Here is an 18,472-nt window from a genome sequence, read left to right as displayed (position 1 = left end):
TATATAGCAATACAAGCCTTTCTCAAGAAACAAGGTCTCAAGTACACAACCTAACCCTACACCTAAAGGCGGTGGAGAAAGAACAGCAAATAAAGCCTAAACCAAGCAGGAGAAGAGAAATAATAAAGATCAGAGCAGAAATCAATGAAATAGAAACTAAAAGAACAGTAGAACAGATCAACGAAACTAGGAGCTGGTTCTTTGAAAGAATTAACAAGATTGATAAACCCCTGGCCAGACTCATCAAAAAGAAAAGAGAAATGACCCAAATCAACAAAATCATGAATGAAAGAGGAGAGATCACAACCAACACCAAAGAAATCCAAACAATCATAAGAACATATTATGAGCAACTCTATGCCAGCAAATTAGATAACCTGGAAGAAATGGATGCATTCCTAGAGATGTATCAACTACCAAAACTGAACCAGGAAGAAATAGAAAACCTGAACAGACCTATAACCACTGAGGAAATGAAGCACTCATCAAAAATCAACCAAAAAACAAAAGCCCAGGGCCAGATGGCTTCCCAGGGGAATTCTGCCAAACATTTAAAGAAGAATTAATACCTATTCTTCTGAAAGTGTTCCAAAAAATAGAAATGGAAGGAAAACTTCCAAACTCATTTTATGAGGCCACCATTACCTTGATCCCCAAAGCAGACAAAAACCCCATCAAAAAGGAGAATTACAGACCAATATCCCTGATGAACATGGATGCAAAAATTCTCACCAAAATACTAGCCAACAGGATCCAACAGTACATTAAAAGGATTATTCACCATGACCAAGTGGGATTTATCCCTGGGCTGCAAGGTTGGTTCAACATCCGCAAATCAATCAATGTGATACAATACATTAACAAAAGAAAGAACAAGAATCATATGATCCTCTCAATAGATGCAGAAAAAGCACCTGACAAAGTACAGCATCCTTTCTTGATCAAAACTCTTCAGAGTATAGGCATAGAGTGTACATACCTCAATATCATAAAAGCCATCTATGAAAAACCTACAGAGAATATCATTCTCAATGGGGAAAAACTGAGAGCTTTCCCCCTAAGATCAGGAACGCGGCAGGGATGTCCACTATCACCACTGCTATTCAACATAGTATTGGAAGTCCTAGCCACAGCAATCAGACAACAAAAAGAAAGAAAAGGCATCCAAATCGGCAAAGAAGAAGTCAAACTCTCACTCTTTGCAGATGATATGATACTTTATGTGGAAGACCCCAAAGACTCCACCCCAAAACTGCTAGAACTCATACAGGAATTCAGTCAAGTGGGAAGATATAAAATCAATGCACAGAAGTCAGTGGCATTCCTATACACCAACAAAAAACAGAAGAAAGAGAAATTAAGGAGTTGATCCCATTTACAATTGCACCCAAAACCATAAGATACCTTGGAATAAATCTAACCAGAGGCAAAGGATCTGTACTCAGAAAACTATAAAATACTCATGAAAGAAATTGAGGAAGACAAAAAGAAATGGAAAAACGTTCCATGCTCATGCATTGGAAGAACAAATATTGTGAAGATGTCAATGCTACCTAGAGCAATCTACACATTCAATGCAATCCCCATCAAAATACCATCCACTTTTTTCAAAGAAATGCAACAAATAATCCTAAAATTTGTATGGAACCAGAAAAGACCCCAAATAGCCAGAGGAACGTTGAAAAAGAAAAGCAAAGCTGGCGGCATCACAATTCCAGACTTCCAGCTCTATTACAAAGCTGTCATCATCAAGACAGTATGGTACTGGCACAAAAACAGACACAAAGATCAATGGAACAGAATAGAGAGCCCAGAAATGGACCCTCAACTCTATGGTCAACTCATCTTTGACAAGCAGGAAAGAATGTCCAATGGAAAAAAGACAGTCTCTTCCACAAATGGTGTTGGGAAATTTGGACAGCCACATGCAGAAGAATGAAAATGGACCATTTCCTTACACCACACACAAAAATAGACTCCAAATGGTTGAAGACCTCAATGTGAGACAGGAGTCCATCAAAATCCTGAAGGAGAACACAGGCAGCAACCTCTTCGACCTCAGCTGCAGCAACTTCTTCCTAGAAACATTGCCAAATGCAAGGGAAGCAAGGGCAAAAAGAACTATTGGGACTTCATCAAGATAAAAAGCTTTTGCACTGGGACGCCTGGGTGGCTCAGTCGGTTAAGCGTCTGCCTTCAGCTCAGGTCATGATCCCAGGGTCCTGGGATCGAGTCCCGCATCAGGCTCCCTGCTCTGCGGGTAGCCTGCTTCTCCCTCTGCCTCTGCCTCTCTCTCTCTCTCATGAATAAATAAATAATATCTTAAAAAAAAAAAAAAAAAAAGCTTTTGCACAGCAAAAGAAACAGTCAATAAAACTAAAAGACAACTGACAGAATGGGAGAAGATATTTGCAAATGACATATCAGATAAAGGGCTAGTACCCAAAATCTATAAAGAACTTATCAAACTCAACACCCAAAGAACAAATGATCCAATCAAGAAATGGGAAGAAGACATGAACAGGCATTTCTGCAAAGACGTCCAAATGGCCAACAGACACATGAAAAAGTGCTCAACATCGCTGGGCATCAGGGAAATCCAAATCAAAACCTCAATGAGATACCACCTCACACCAGTCAGAATGGCTAAAATGAACAAGTCAGGAAACGACAGATGTTGGCAAGGATGTGGAGAAAGGGGTACCCTCCTACACTGTTGGTGGAAATGCAAGCTGGTGCAGCCACTCTGGAAAACAGTATGATGGTTCCTCAAAAAGTTGAAAATAGAGCTACCCTATGACCCAGCAATTACACTACTGGGTATTTACCCCAAAGATACAAATGTAGGGATCCGAAGGGGCACGTGCACCCCAATGTTTATAGCAGCAATGTCCACAATAGCCAAAGTACAGAAAGAGCCTGGATGTCCATCAACAGATGAATGGATAAAGAAGATGTGGTATATATATACAATGGAATATTATGCAGCCATCAAAAATATGAAATCTTGCCATTTGCAATGACATGGATGGAACTAGAGGGTATTATGCTAAGCAAAATAAGTCAATCAGAGAAAGACAATTATCATATGATATAACTCAAATGAGGAATTTGAGAATCAAGACAGAGAATCATAGGGGAAGGGAGGGAAAAATGAAACAAGACAAAACCAGAGAGGGAGACAAACCATAAGAGACTCTTAATCTCAGGAAACAAACTGAGAGTTGCTGGAGTGGAGGGGGGTGGGACGGATGGGGTGGCTGGATGATGGACATTGGGGAAGGTCTGTGCTATGGTGAGCGCTGTGAATTGTGTAAGACTGATGGATCACAGACCTATCCCTGAAACAAATAATACATTATATGTTAATAAAAAAATTTTTTTAAAAAAAGCAGCTAATGCCAGAGACCACACCCTTAACGACTAACCAATGGATGCCTCTTAGGACACCATCAGTATCAAAAACACACACAAAAAAATCAGCAGTGGGATATAAGAAGATCATTAAAACTCAAATTAAGGTCACCATTTTTTTTTTTTTTAAGATTTTACTTATTTATTTATTTGAGAGAGAGAGAGAGAGAGAATGAGCAGGAAGAAGGACAGAGGGAGAAGCAGATTCCTGGCTCATCAGGGAGTGGTATGCAGGGCTCCATCCCAGGACCTGAGATCACAACCCGAGCCAAAGGTAGCTGCCCAACTGACTGAGCTACTCAGGTACCCTGAAGGCCACCATATTGACTCAAAACAAAACTATTTAGCTAAACAACAAAAACACGCCACCAAAAAAACGTATGAAATACCAAATAAAGGAAAAGCTCAGATCTCTATACTAGCTCTTAAAATATATCTCTGTATATAATGATGTAATATTTAAAGACTTTGATAATTGTCAATTAAGTTATAAATTCAAATCTACAAATTCTCCATCAAACTTCAAAAGGATAACAAGCTGACTCTTAAATTCATCAGGAAGAGAAAACTTTGGGAAAAAATGAAGAGGTATTCACCCTTCACGATACCGTTTCTTATTAACAACTATTCTTAATTAAAAGAGTGTGGTTTGAGTACAAACAGACAAATACATCAACGGAACAGAATAAAGCTAAAGTTCAGACACAGACACAAAAGCATTTGAATATTTAATACATGACATAGACAGTATTTCAAATGAGTAGAAAAAGATTGACTCTATGTGAGAGGTAGAGAGAACACAGAGTGATGGGAGTCAGACTGTTTTATAACTGTACCTATCTACTGCTTCTCAGCTACAAATTCTCCCTTCACTGCCTGATCTGTGAAAATGGATATGGGCCCTTTAAATATGTTTGCTTTGCCAGCTGGCACAATGGTAGCTTTGTCAGTAGAGGGCACTGGAGACACACTGTAGGAGGAACGGGTGGCTTCTTGGGCAGGCCTGGAGAGTGTCTGTTTTTCTTCACTATTTGGCCCACATGGTATTCCCCAGTGCTAAGTGCCTGCAGGGTGCAGCTTTCTCCAGCATTTGGCCACCACATGTTTTCTCCAGCTCCTGATTCAGGCTACAGCAGCCTAGCTGACAGCCCCAGAAAAATAGAACTGTGCCCAGCTCAAGTCACAAACCTTTTCCACCTTAAAGGCACAAAAAGTGAAGTGTCCCATGGGGACAGGGCTGTCTGGTGAGTCAAAAACCCAATCTTTATCCTGTGCAACAGAGGTTCAATTCACATAGATTCCTCATCCCCATGTGCCCACCTATGGGCCTGAGCTCACCTGTGCCCCACAGGATTGTTCCTGGTCTTATAGTGACTGTGGCCTGGGTAATCCAGCAACTTCTCTGCTAGGCAATGGGCTGCAACCACACCTTCTTCAATGAGGTCCAAATCTCCTTCCAAGTTTATCCTTACGTGGGTATTCTCCCTCTGCCCTAGAATACATTTTGAGTTCTGTTTCCATCTTTGTATAGTTACTCTCCTATCACTGTTTAACAGTTCTTTATATTAAACTTCCCCTATTTAATCTACTATGTGATTCATTTCCTAGTTGGACCCAGACTGATACAGTAACCTTGGGCAAATTACTAAATCTCTTCTATATTTCAGTTTCCTTATCTGTGAAATGGGGATAAAAGTAGTGTCCTCAAAAGGTAACTGTGAGAACTAAATGACTGAATATATATAAACTACTGGAGAACAATGCATGGTATGTAACAGTCACTCAATGAACAATAGTTATTATTATTGTTATTATTCAAGATTATGTTTTGTTGGTTATTTCAGAAAAAAATGCATTAAAGAAGTAAATGAAAAATAAATTATAAGTGTATTAGAAGAAAATATAGGTGACTATACTTATAATTATGAGGGAAAGCTTAAGAAATGCAAAATACAAAAGCCACAAAAGAACAATAAGTTCGACAAAAATTTTAAATTCTAATATAATAAAGCACATTGTAAGTAAAGTTAAAAGGCAAGCCACAAGAGATATGGAACAGTCAGTTCATAGAGAAATGCTAATGGCCTTTAAACATATGAAATTTCATTACTAATAAAATTTCATAATGAAAGAAATTAAAATTAAAATTAAAACTAATTGATATACTCTTTCTTACCTATCACAGAAACCAGAAAGGATAAAGAAGACTGGAACAAGTGAATAACCAAACTGACCAAACCGGCACATATAGAACATCACCCAACAACTACAAAATATATACTCTTTTAAAGTTCACATGGAATGCTTAACAAAACATACCATAAACTGGGCCATAAAGCAAGTCTCAAAAAGCTTCAAGGGACTGGAATCATATAGAGGATGTTCTCTGACCACAGTGAAATTAAACTAGAAATCAAAAAAAAAAGCTAACTAAAAAGTCCTTAGGTAAATAAATTTGACAACTCCTATGAAAAAGACAAATTCCTTTACAAACACAATGAGAGGAAAATATAATCTTATAATTGTTAAAGAAATTGAATCCATTTTTTGAAACTTCCCACAAAGAAAACTCCACTAATTTAGAATAACTAATGAATTCTCAGAAGAAATCATTCCAATCACATGCAAATTCTTTCAAAGAGGAAAAAAAAATCCCCAATTCATTTTGTGAGGTCAGCCATAACATGATTCCAAAACCTGAAAATAATATTACAAGAAAGGAAAATTAAGGCCAATCTATTACATGAAGATAGATGTCAAAATCTTAAACATCAACAACTTGAACCCAGCAGAATATAAAAAGATAAAAATATGACCGAGAAGACTTTATGCCAAGGGAACATTCAAAAATCAATCACAAATTTCATATTTAACAAAATAAAGGAGAAAAATCTTTATCTCAACAGACACAGAAAAGCACTTAATGATAATTCAATACCCATTTATAATAAAAACTATCAGCAAACTAAGATTAGAAGGGAACTTCCTCAATCTGATAAAGAGTATCTATGACAGTCCAAAAGCTAGCAGAGCATATAGAATGGTGAAATATTTAATGCTCTCCTTCTAAGATCAGGAACAAAGCAAAGATGTACACTAACACCATTTATATTCAACACTGCACTGAATGTCACGGCCAAATGAAAAGTTTACATATTGCAAAGGACAAAGCAAAATTGCATGAGTCATAGGTAATATAATTGTGTATATAGAAATTCCATGGGAACCTATTTTTTCAAATGCTAGAATAAGTGATAGAATAACTTCATCAAGGCTAGTGAATTCAAGGCCAATATACAAAATTCAATTATATTTCTAAATTTAATAAAACAATTAGATATTGACATTCTAAATATATATACTTTATAATAACATCAAAAAACTAAGTATCTAGAATAAATCTAATAAAACATATACATGACATTTATACTGAAAACCATAAAACAATGCTGAGGAAAAAAAGAGTAATGTTTATATAAATATACATATTCTATGTTTGTGGGCTGGAATATTCAATATTGTTAAGACATCAATTGTCCACAAATGATTCTATATATTCAATGCAATACCAACCAAAATCCCAGCAGGGTTTTATTATGGACATTGACAAGCTGACTCAAAAAGTTTATGAAAATGGCCAAACACCTAGAATAGCCAATATAATCTTAAAGGAAAAAAAAAAGGAAGTTAAAAATCTTATAGTACCTTATCAAGAATATACATACATATCAGCAGATATAAAGAATATAAAGCTACAGTAAACAAGACAGTATGGCACTGGCAATAAATAGGACAATGGAATAGAATAGAGGGTACAGAAACAAGCCATTGCATGTATAGTCAGTCACCTGATTTGCCAACACAGTTATGTGAGGAGAACACTGTCCTTTCTATTGACAATGGCAATGAACCATCTGGATATCCGTAAGAGAAAAAAAAGTAATGTCAGCTCCTATCTCACATACACTAACATTAATCTGAGCTTGATAAGAGAGCTAAATGTGAAGGGTAAAAAACAATAGAACTAAACAAAAACAAAAACAAAAAACCTATTAGGGATGCCTGGTGGGCTCAGTCGGGAGAGCATGTGACTCTTATCTCCAGGCCATGAGTTCAAGCCCCACATTGGGTGTAAAGCTTACGTTTAAAAAAAAAAAACAAACAAACAGAAGTATTAAAAGAAAACAACAGAGACAATCTTCATAACTTTGGGTAGACAAAGATTTCTTAAATAAAATATTTAAAAAATAACCATAAAATAAAAGGTTGGTAATTTAAACTACGTAAGAATTAAAAACTTCAGTTCATCAGAAGACAGCATTAAAAGAGTGAAAAGGTCATCCACAGACTAGGAGGAGATATACATACTACAGTATCTGACAAAGGATCTGTATCTAAAATATATAAAGTATTTGAACAAATCAATGAAAAAAGATAATCCAATAAAAATATGCAAAAGACTTTTGAACATACACTGCACAACAAGAATATCTAAATGGCCAATAGGTATATCAAAAGGTTCTCAGTATCATTAGTCACCAGAGAAACTAAAATTAAAACAAAAATGCCACTGCACACATACCAAAATGGATGAATTTTATTTTTTTTTAAGATTTTATTCATTTATAAGAGAGAGAGAGAGCACAAGCAGGGGGAGCGACAGGCAGAGGGAAAGGGAGAAGCAGGCTCCCCATCAGCAGGGAGCCCAATGTGGGGCTCAATCCCAGGATGCTGGGATCATGATTTGAGCCAAAGGCAGACGCTTAACCAACTGAGCCACCCAGGCACCCCAAAATGGATGAATTTTAAAAAGAATAGCAATACCAAATGTTGGCCCTGATGTAGAGTAACTAAAATGATCATACACTGCTGGTGGGAGTATAGATTGTAACAACTACTTTTGAAAACTGTCCAGCAGTATCAACTAAAGCAAAACACATTATGTACCTAAACTTATCATCTAGTATAATGTTGAACAGAAGTGATGAGAGTGAACACTGCTGTATTATCCCTGATCTTAAGGATAGGATCTTAATGATAAACTTACCATTCCAAATCTTAGGTTTATAACCAAGAGAATCAAGTACATATGTCTATCAAAGACATGTACAAGAATATTCATTGGCGCAGTCAAAAACTAGAAACTGGGCGCCTGGGTGGCTCAGTTGGTTAAGCGACTGCCTTCGGCTCCGGTCATGATCCTGGAGTCCTGGGATCGAGTCCCACATCGGGCTCCCTGCTCAGCAGGGAGTCTGCTTCTCCCTGACCCTCCCCCTCTCATGCTCTCTCTATCTCATTCTCTCTCTCAAATAAATAAATAAAAAATCTTTAAAAAAAAAAAACTAGAAACTATTCAAATATCCTCTAAAGGAGAACAGATAATTTATTATATATTATATACTCATGCAATAAAATACTACTAAGTAATAAAAAGAAAAAATTACTGTGACACAAAACATGGGTCAATCTCACAGGCAGAGTATTAAGCAAAAAAAAAAAAAACAGACACAGAGGTGTATGATTCCACTCATATAAATTTCAGGAACAAGCAAATTAATCTATGGTACCTAAAGTCAAAATTAAGGGAGAACGGGAGGAGGAGGGAAGGCAGGAGCAGAGTATAAGAGGTATGGACTAGGAAGAGGCATAAAGAACTCTTCTGGGATTATAGAAATGTTCTGTATTTTTTTAAGATTTTATTTATTTATTTTAGAGAGAGAAAGCATGCACAAACAGGGGAGGAAGAGGAACAAGCAGACTCCGTGCTACTGCTGAGCAAGGAACCCAACATGGGGCTAGATCCTAGGACCCTGAGATCATAACCTGAGCTGAAATCAAGAGTCTGATGCTCAACCAACGGAGCCACCCAGGCACCCTGGAAATGTTCTGTATTTTGACATGGAAATGTCTTATAGCTTGACCTGGGTAATGGTTTACATAGCTGTATACATTTAAAAATTCATGCAGCTTTATAATTAAAATATGTGCATTTCATGTGTATTTGTAAAATATTAGATATATCTTATATGTACTGATGTGGGAAAAATCTCTAAAACATCCTAGTTAAAGAAAAAAGAAAGTTTCATAATAATATGTACATATATTTTTTAAAAAATACATGTGTGAAACTGCGTTTCTATTACACAAAAATATAGATAAATGCACTGTATTTTACTGGTTAAACCCCTTCAAGGAGAAAGGGATGAGAAGGAAAGATTTGGAAGAGCAACGGCAAATTTTATTTACATCATTTGATTTTCTAACAAAAAAATATATTATTTGTGTATTTCAAATAATCATAAAATTAAAAGAATATGCTAACTCGCAGGTTAAATGTCTATAATTTCAATGAGATGGAGGAGAATGATCAACCTCTAACAAAGACTTGAACATAAGCTTTTTTACTATTTTCTTTAAAACTTTTCAAAGCTAAGACTTCATGTTTTAAATTCAATAAGAGAAAACAATGTTGTTTTCAATACTAGTCCAAGCAAGAATGGTAGAAAACACTAGATTGACTAAGTCTTTAGGAGGCATCATATGGTAATATTCATAGTTCTTTAGAGAATAGAGATAATGTGTTATAATGTCCACGTACCACTCAGTGCTCCAACAGCTCCAAAATTTAAGGATTTTCCATCCATTATGCTGGCATCACACTCAATTTCACCCAAGAGATTTAGATTAGATCCCATTCCTGCATTTGTAAAAGGAGAATCCTAAGAGATAAAAACAAAAATTAAAATACCATTAGTCTTAAAGAAGATTTAATGTCAATCCTTTTTAACTGTTCCAAAAACTAGAAAGGGAAAGAACACTCTCGATTCCTTGCACGATACCAGTACTACCCTGATTCCAAAACAAGACAAAGACATCATGAGGAAAGAAAACTACAGGCTAATATATCTTGAGACTATAGGCACAAAAATCCTCAAGAAAATGCTAGCAAACCAAATGCAGCAAAACATAAAAGTCTTATACACCATGAACAAGAGGGATCCCAGGGAAGCAAGTTTGGTTTTAATATGTGAAACTTAATGTAATACACCATGTTAATAAAGAAAAAAATAAAAATAAATAAACTAAATAGAAAAAACAGGATCATACTAATAAACACAAAAAAAGCATTTAACAAAATCCAACACCCTTTCATGAGAAAAGCACTCAACAAACTAGAAATAGAAGGGAACTTCCTATATATGATATAATAAAGGACATCTACAAAAAGTCCAGAGCGAACATCATAATTAATGGTGAAAACTTGAATGTTTTCCCTTAAGATCAGGGATAATACAGCAATGTACTCTCATCACTTATATTCAACATTATACTGGATATTCTGGACAAAACAATTAGGCAAGAAAAAGAAATAATGAGCGTCTATATTGGAAAAGAAAAAGTAAAATTATCTCTTAGTATAAGAGGACATGATCTTGTATACAAAAAGTCCTAAGGACTCCACTAAAAAACTATTAGGACTGATAAGTTCAAAAGGGTTTCAAGATACAAGATCAATATACAAAAATCAACTGTTATTTCTACATATTAGCAATGAACAATGTGAAGATCAAATTCAGAAAACAATTCCACTTACAATAACATCAAAAAGAATAAAATACTTAGGAATAAATTCAACAAAAGAAGTAGAAGATTCATACACTGAAAACTATAACACATGTTAAGAAAAAATTAAAGAAGACCTAAATAAATGTAAGGACACCCATGTACATAGATCAAAAGGTTTAATGTCTTTAAGACAGCAATACTCTCCAAAATTGATCAGCTTCAACACAATCCCATATCAAATCCTAACTACCTTTTTTGCAGAAACTGACAAACTAACCCTAAAGTTCATAAGGAAATGCAAGGGACTCAGAATCACAATCTTCAAAAGAAAAATAAAATCGGAGGGTTCACACTTCTAAGTTTTATAACTTACTACACAACTACAGTAATCAAGACTGTGTGATATAACTAAGGACAGACATATAGATCAATGCAATAGAACTGAGTGTCCAGATACAAGCGTTATATTTATGGTCAATTCAACAACGATGCCAGAACAATTCAATAAACAAAGGGTAGTATTTTCTATAAGTGGAGCTGGGACTATGGATATTCAATCCAAGAGAACAAAGTTGGGATTCTATCTCACACCATGTACAAAAATTAACTCCTAGTGGATCAAAAACCTAAATATGAGTTAAAACTATAAAACCATTCAAAGAAAACATTACGGCAAATGTTTATGACCTCAGATTAGATAGTGGTTTCCTAGATATGAAACTAAAAGCACAAGCAACCAAAGAAAAAACTAGAATTTGGATGTCATCAAATTAAAACTTTTGAGTTTTAAAGTACACAATAAAAGTAAAAAAAAAAAAAAAAAAAAACCCACTCAGAATGGGGGCAGGGGGACTGTAAATCGTTTATCCGTAAGAAATTTGTATCCAGGATATATAAAAACTTCCCACAATTCTAAAATAAAAAGACAATTTTAAAATGGATAAAGGATATGAATGAACATTTCTCCAAAGAAGGTATATAAATGGCCAATAAGCACATGAAAAGATGCTCAACATCATTACTCATCAAGGAAAGGCAAATCAAAACCACAACAAACTACTACTTCACACCCACAATTCCACTTAAAATAACATCAAAAAGAATCATAAAGACAGATGTGTTGGCAAGGATATAAAGAAATTAGAACCCTTACACACTGCTGATGGGAATGTAAAATGGTACAGCCACTTTGGAAAACATCTGGAAACCCCTCAAAAACTTAAACATAAAGTTACCATTTGACCCGACAATTCCACTTCTAGGTATATACCCAAGAGAAGTGAATTGTCTACACAAAACTGGTACCCATATATTCACAACAGCTTACTTAATACTCATATGCCAGCATTTCTGGAAACAACTCAAATGCCCACCAACTGATGAATGGGTAAGTAAAACATGGTATATCTATACAACGGAGTATTAATCAGCAATAAAAAGTAATGAAGTACTGATGTATGGCAAAATATGGATGAACCTTAAAAACATAATGCTAATCAAAGAAGTCAGTCACAAAAGATCACATACCAGATGATCCAATTTATATGAAATTTCAAGAAAGGCAAATCCATAAAGTAGATTAGTGATTGCCAGGGGTTGCAGAAGGAGGAATGGGGAGTGACAGCTAATATGTACTGTGTTTCTTCTTGCAGTGATTCAGATGAACTAAAAGTAGATGGTGTGACAGCTGCAGAACTTTATGAATATACTAAAAACAAGTGAAATGTATACTATAAAAGTGAATTTTACGGTATATGAATTATATCTTTAAAAAGATAGCATGAAGGGGCGCCTGGGCTGCCCAGTTGGTTGAGCGTCCGACTTTTGATTTTGGCTCAGGTCACGATCTCAGGATTGTGGGATCAAGCCCCACATCAGACTCCACGCTAAGCATGGAGCCTGCTTGAGATTCTCTCCCTCTCCCTTCCCTCTCCCCCCGTCTCTTTCTCTCTCTCTCTAATAAATAAAATCTTTTTAAAAAATAAATAAAAAGATACCATGAAGGAAAAAAAAAGCTTGTATCAGCAGACTACAGAACATAAAGGCCTGGAATCAGAAGGGCACACAATGTGATGAGCACTGGGTCATATATGCAACTAATGAATAATTGAACATTACATCAAAAACTAATATGTTGGGCGCCTGGGTGGCTCAGTTGGTTAAGCGACTGCCTTCGGCTCAGGTCATGATCCTGGAGACCCGGGATCGAGTCCCGCATCGGGCTCCCTGCTCGGCAGGGAGTCTGCTTCTCCCTCTGACCCTCCTCCCTCTCATGCTCTCTGTCTCTCATTCTCTCTGTCTCAAATAAATAAAAATCTTAAAAAAAAAAAAAAAAAAAAAAAAACTAATATGTTGGCTAATTGAATTTAAATTTAAAAACTGAAAAAAAAAAGTCAGCCATGTATTTGCAATCTAAAAGAAAGACACTATCTTATTTTTCTAATACTGTGAATAAAGTTTTTAAAAATATATACCACTAGTCTTGTTATGTCAATATAATATCATACATGATTTCCAACCACAGATATGGAAAAAAAAATCTAACAATATAAAATCTTACAATAAAAATAAACATCATGGGGACAAACTCCCAAAAGACAAGAAAGAAAGGAAAGAGAGGAAGAAAGGAAGAAAGGAAGGAAGGAAAGAAAAAAGAAAAGAAAAGAAAAGAAAAGAAAAGAAAAGAAAGAAAAGAAAGAGAGAGAGAGAGAGCCGGGGATGGAAAGATTAGATTGACACTCCTTAGAATAATATTTGCTGTAGGTTTTTCATAGATGGCTTTTATGATATTGAGGTATGTACCCTCTATCCCTATACTCTGAAGAGTTTTGATCAAGAAAGGATGCTGTACTTTGTCAAAAGCTTTTTCTGCATCTATTGAGAGGATCATATGATTTTTGTTTTTTCTTTTGTTAATGTATTGTATCACATTGATTGATTTGCGGATGTTGAACCAACCTTGCAGCCCAGGGATAAATCCCACTTGGTCATGGTGAATAATCCTTTTAATATACTGTTGGATCCTATTGGCTAGTATTTTGGTGAGAATTTTTGCATCCATGTTCATCAGGGATATTGGTCTGTAATTCTCCTTTTTGTTGGGGTCTTTGTCTGGTTTTGGGATCAAGGTAATGCTGGCCTCATAAAATGAGTTTGGAAGTTTTCCTTCCGTTTCTATTTTTTGGAACAGTTTCAGAAGAATAGGTATTAATTCTTCTTGAAAGGTTTGGTAGAATTCCCCTGGGAAGCCATCTGGCCCTGGGCTTTTGTTTTTTGGGAGATTTTTGATGACTGCTTCAATTTCCTTAGTGGTTATAGGTCTGTTCAGGTTTTCTATTTCATCCTGGTTAAGTCACTGCATAGATGAAAGGCGTACTCCAAAATAAAGTCCATAAAAATGAACAACTCTAACCTCACATTCTAGAAAACTGAGTCAATCCAGAAAATTAACCCTGTTCTAAGGTAAGACCAATATTATCTAAGAAACTACAGCAAATCTGGATCAACCTATAGATCACCAAATGCCTCATATCATCTACAAATGTCCCCAGTTTCCTGTACTTCTGCAAGATCCAAGAAAACTGACCACAACATTAAACCTTCTTAACGTGTACCTATAACTAGAGCAAAGGGGTCAGAGATTGGAGAACAGAGTTTTTGTCCTAATGCAGTTAAATAACCGAACAGTCCACGGAATTTTAAAAATAAGATCACAGGATGGGGAAAAAAAGGCTATATAATTATATAGAAATGAGTTAATAATGAGATAATAAATGCTTTCAGCACCCAAAAGGAAATGGCGCACTATGAAACAGAGAAGTTAACAGCAGGCTTCCTGAACATAGCCAGGAAGCTAGAAAATTCCAGTTGGTGGAAATGATGTGAGCAACATACAGGCAATGGGAAAGTGTCAGAGCCACAGAAGACACATTCAGCAAAAAGGATTTACTGGAGCCAAATCTGAAGATTGAGACATACTATTCATCAGAATCTGAACCTGATTAAAAAAAACATTGAGAAGCCAGTCAAGATTTCTGTATAAGAGAGAATCGAAATGGGTATTTTGGTCAAGGAAACAAACAGACATGTACACATTGTATGAGAAGGAAGGAGAGGAGAATGAAATCAGTGAGAACAAACTGAGGGCTATTTTACAACATAGGCTTGAAATACTAACTACCTGGCATGGAAATGATAGTAGTAGGAATAGAAAAAAAGAGAGAGAGAGAGAGAAAGGAAAGGATCAGAACTGTGAAACTTGAGAAATAAATAAAACCATGAATAAGAAAAGGCGTTTTATGAGATGGAGGAAAGAGTATGCATGATTAAGCATAAGGATTTTGAATAAGGACTTCCAACTTAATATTTCTAGCTAAATCCGTTCATAATTAAATCTGGGGAAAGAGATCACAACCAAAGAAAAATTATGGTTTTAAAACAGATGAAGACTGAATTCTTGCCCTGGATCTTTTCATATTTTGAGAACAGAGCAAAAGAGATTATAAGCAAGTAAATTACCACATTACAAAGGTTTGGGGTTTTTGGTTTTTTGGGTGTTTTTTTTACTGCATATAACCTCCCTTGCCTAGTCATGTATATCTTCAAAGCGTGGAAAAGGAACTGAAATGTGAGAAAAATGTAAAGCAGCTACCTATATGTAGTAATTCCCAAAATACACATGCAAGATTGTACCAGTGTATACACTATCTCAACAATCTTTGAAATGGAATATATCAGCTAATCAGCTCTGCAAAATTTTTAACATAATCCAATTAGAAATCACAAACTGAACAAAGTTATCCTGAAAATGACTACTGCATGATGGTTTAAATTTGACATTTTAAAAATACATAAGAAAAAGTATATAAGAAAATTAAAAGATATCTTAGCAATTTTTTTCAAAAATATTTCTCCTACTTCAAAATACATTAATAATTTCAGGGGCACCTGGCTGGCTCAGTCAGTAGTGTGTGCGACTCCATCTGGGGGTTGTAAGTTTGAGCCCCACGTTTGGCACAGAAATTACTTAAAAATTTAAAAATATATTTAAAAAATACATAAAATACATATATATATTTATATATGTATTTATAAAAAATACATATATATATATTTATAACTTCAAAAGTATGTCTACTGAACTTCTGCTTCTGACTATGGCATAATAGGGATTATATTTATCTTTCTAACTAGAAAATCAGGCAGGGCGCCTGGGTGGCTCAGTTGGTTAAGCGACTGCCTTCGGCTCAGGTCATGATCCTGGAGTCCCGGGATCGAGTCCCGCATTGGGCTCCCTGCTCGGCAGGGAGCCTGCTTCTGCCTCTGACCCTCCCCCCTCTCATGTGCTCTCTCTCTCTCATTCTCTCTGTCTCAAATAAATAAATAAAATCTTTAAAAAAAAAATGAAACAAAATAAAATAATAAAAATGGCTAAAATTAAGAAAATAGACAATAGCAAGTATTGGCAAGAATGTGGAACAACTGCAACTTTCATCCATTGCTAATGAGAATGAAAATAGCAAATAGCTTGGCAGTTTCTTCACTGTTAAGCATATACTTACCATAGATCCAGAAATTCTACTCCTGAGTATTTATCCAAGAAAAATGAAAGCACATGTCCACATAAAGACTTGAATAGAAATGTTTATATCAGCTTTAATCAGAACAGCCAAAAACTGGAAACAACCCAAATGCCCATCAACTGGTAAATGGATAAACAAATTATGATGTATCAACACAATGAAATACTACTCAGCAATAAAGGAACAAACCTCTAATTTCCCAACAATAGGGAGGAATATCAAAAGCATCATGCTAAGGGAAAGAAGCCACTCACAAAAGACCACATATAATATGATTCTATTTAATCCAAATTCTAGAAAAGGCCAAATTATGATAAAAAGCAGACAATGGTTGCCAGGGGCCACTGAAAGAAAGGGATCCCCTGCAGATAGGCATTAAGAGGGAATTTTGGAGGTGATGGAAATATTATATATGATTGTATTGGTGGTTACATAATTGTATACATTTGTCATAGCATCAAATTATATACTTAAAATTGGCTAATTTTGTTGTATATTATACTTTGATAAAACTGACAAAAAAGTGTACTTCTCACTTGATATAAACTAATCACCAATATACTAACTTTCTCCTTATAAAAAAATATACATAAGTTTTTTAAATGGTCATTTGTTGTTTTCTGACCTGAATCATTTTGTACAACTAGAAATCATTATGCCCAATTAGTAGCAAGCAATCCTAAAATCTGTCAGACCCTGTTATTCTCATGTTCAAAAACTTACAATGTTTCCCATAATACTTAGAATAAAATCTAAAGTCCTAATTTCCAAGGTTTACAAGGCCCTATATGATCTGGCCCCTCCCTCCCTCACACATCCTATGAACCAGCCACATTGACTTCCTTGCAATTTCATGAGCACAGAGAGAACATTCCCACCTCAGGGCTTTTACATTTGTTCATTTACTCCTTTGAAATGCTGAGTTTAGTGAGTGGCTCTAGTAGGAGAAAAAGTCAATAAATAAAGATTGTGTGCACATGTGTGTGCAGAAACACATATATACACATGTGTATAAATAGCTGATGTCCTATAGTGATGTGTTATGAAGAATAATAAAGTGGAATAAGAAGGGATAATAGGGTACTTTTCCCTCTAACCAAAAACTCCCTTCCCCAACATCTTCACATGGGTTTCTCCTCCATTTCATTTAGGTCTCTGCTCAAATGGTATCAGAGGGCTCTCCCCTTATTAAGTTATTAGCATTTCGCCAACTTTCCCAACCTTTTTTTTCCTCTTACTATCTTATGCTTTTTTTTTTTAAGATTTTATTTATTTGACAGAGAGAGAGTGAGAGAAGGAACACAAGCAGGGGGAGTGGGAGAGGGAGAAGCAGGCTTTCCGCTCAGCAGGGAGCCCGATATGGGGCTCAATCCCAGGACCCTGAGATCATGACCTGAGCCAAAGGCAGACTAGCTTAACGACTGAGCCACCCAGGCACCCCTATCTTATGCTTCTTTATGGCACTTTCACTACCTGACATTATATGTACTTTTTGTTTGTCTAATTCTCTCCACAGAATGTTAAGCCCGTAGTACAGTAATTTGTCTTTTTGGGTGTTGTATCCTGATGTCTAACGTAATGTCTGGCGCTTAGTAGGTACTGAATAAATATTTGTAGAATGAATGAACAGGAGCTAATTACAACTAGATATAAATTGAATAGTTGATCACTGTGAACTACACCCTCTTAAGCTGATGCTTATTGATTCTTACAAGTTACACTTATAGAGAAATGTCAGAATAATGTAACAGAGTATTAAGAATCCAATATTTTCACAATTAAAACAAGAGAAATGAAATAAACTCAAGCAATAGCATTTTCAGCTTCTAAAAGATGAAATTTTAAAAGCAAAATATTTTTGTTTACCCATAGCTTTTTTTTAAACTGAATTCTTTTTTTTTTTTTAAGAT

At 35.5% G+C, this 18,472-nt stretch overlaps 1 protein-coding gene across 11 annotated transcripts in view; it reads right to left on the bottom strand.

Annotated features, from left to right (window-relative positions):
* Positions 1–18,472, bottom strand: part of TASP1 (taspase 1) — a 303,482-nt gene that overhangs the window by 254,050 nt on the left and 30,960 nt on the right. For all 11 annotated transcript variants that reach the window (XR_010405771.1, XR_010405770.1, XR_010405772.1 and 8 more), the window contains one exon: positions 10,013–10,133. Coding sequence is in view for 8 of the 11 variants with exons in the window: in XM_064572806.1 (XP_064428876.1) it covers positions 10,013–10,133 (121 nt within the window). In the remaining 3 variants the exon portion in view is untranslated. The remainder of the gene's footprint in view (positions 1–10,012; positions 10,134–18,472) is intronic.

Source organism: Mirounga angustirostris, unplaced genomic scaffold (assembly GCF_029215605.1).
Source record: "Mirounga angustirostris isolate CCGP_5_RB_7025 unplaced genomic scaffold, mMirAng1.0.hap1 SCAF_10, whole genome shotgun sequence".
Classification (NCBI taxonomy): Eukaryota; Metazoa; Chordata; class Mammalia; order Carnivora; family Phocidae; genus Mirounga; species Mirounga angustirostris.
The sequence above is the reverse complement of the archived record's forward strand: the minus strand, read 5'-3'. Positions and strand labels throughout refer to the sequence as shown.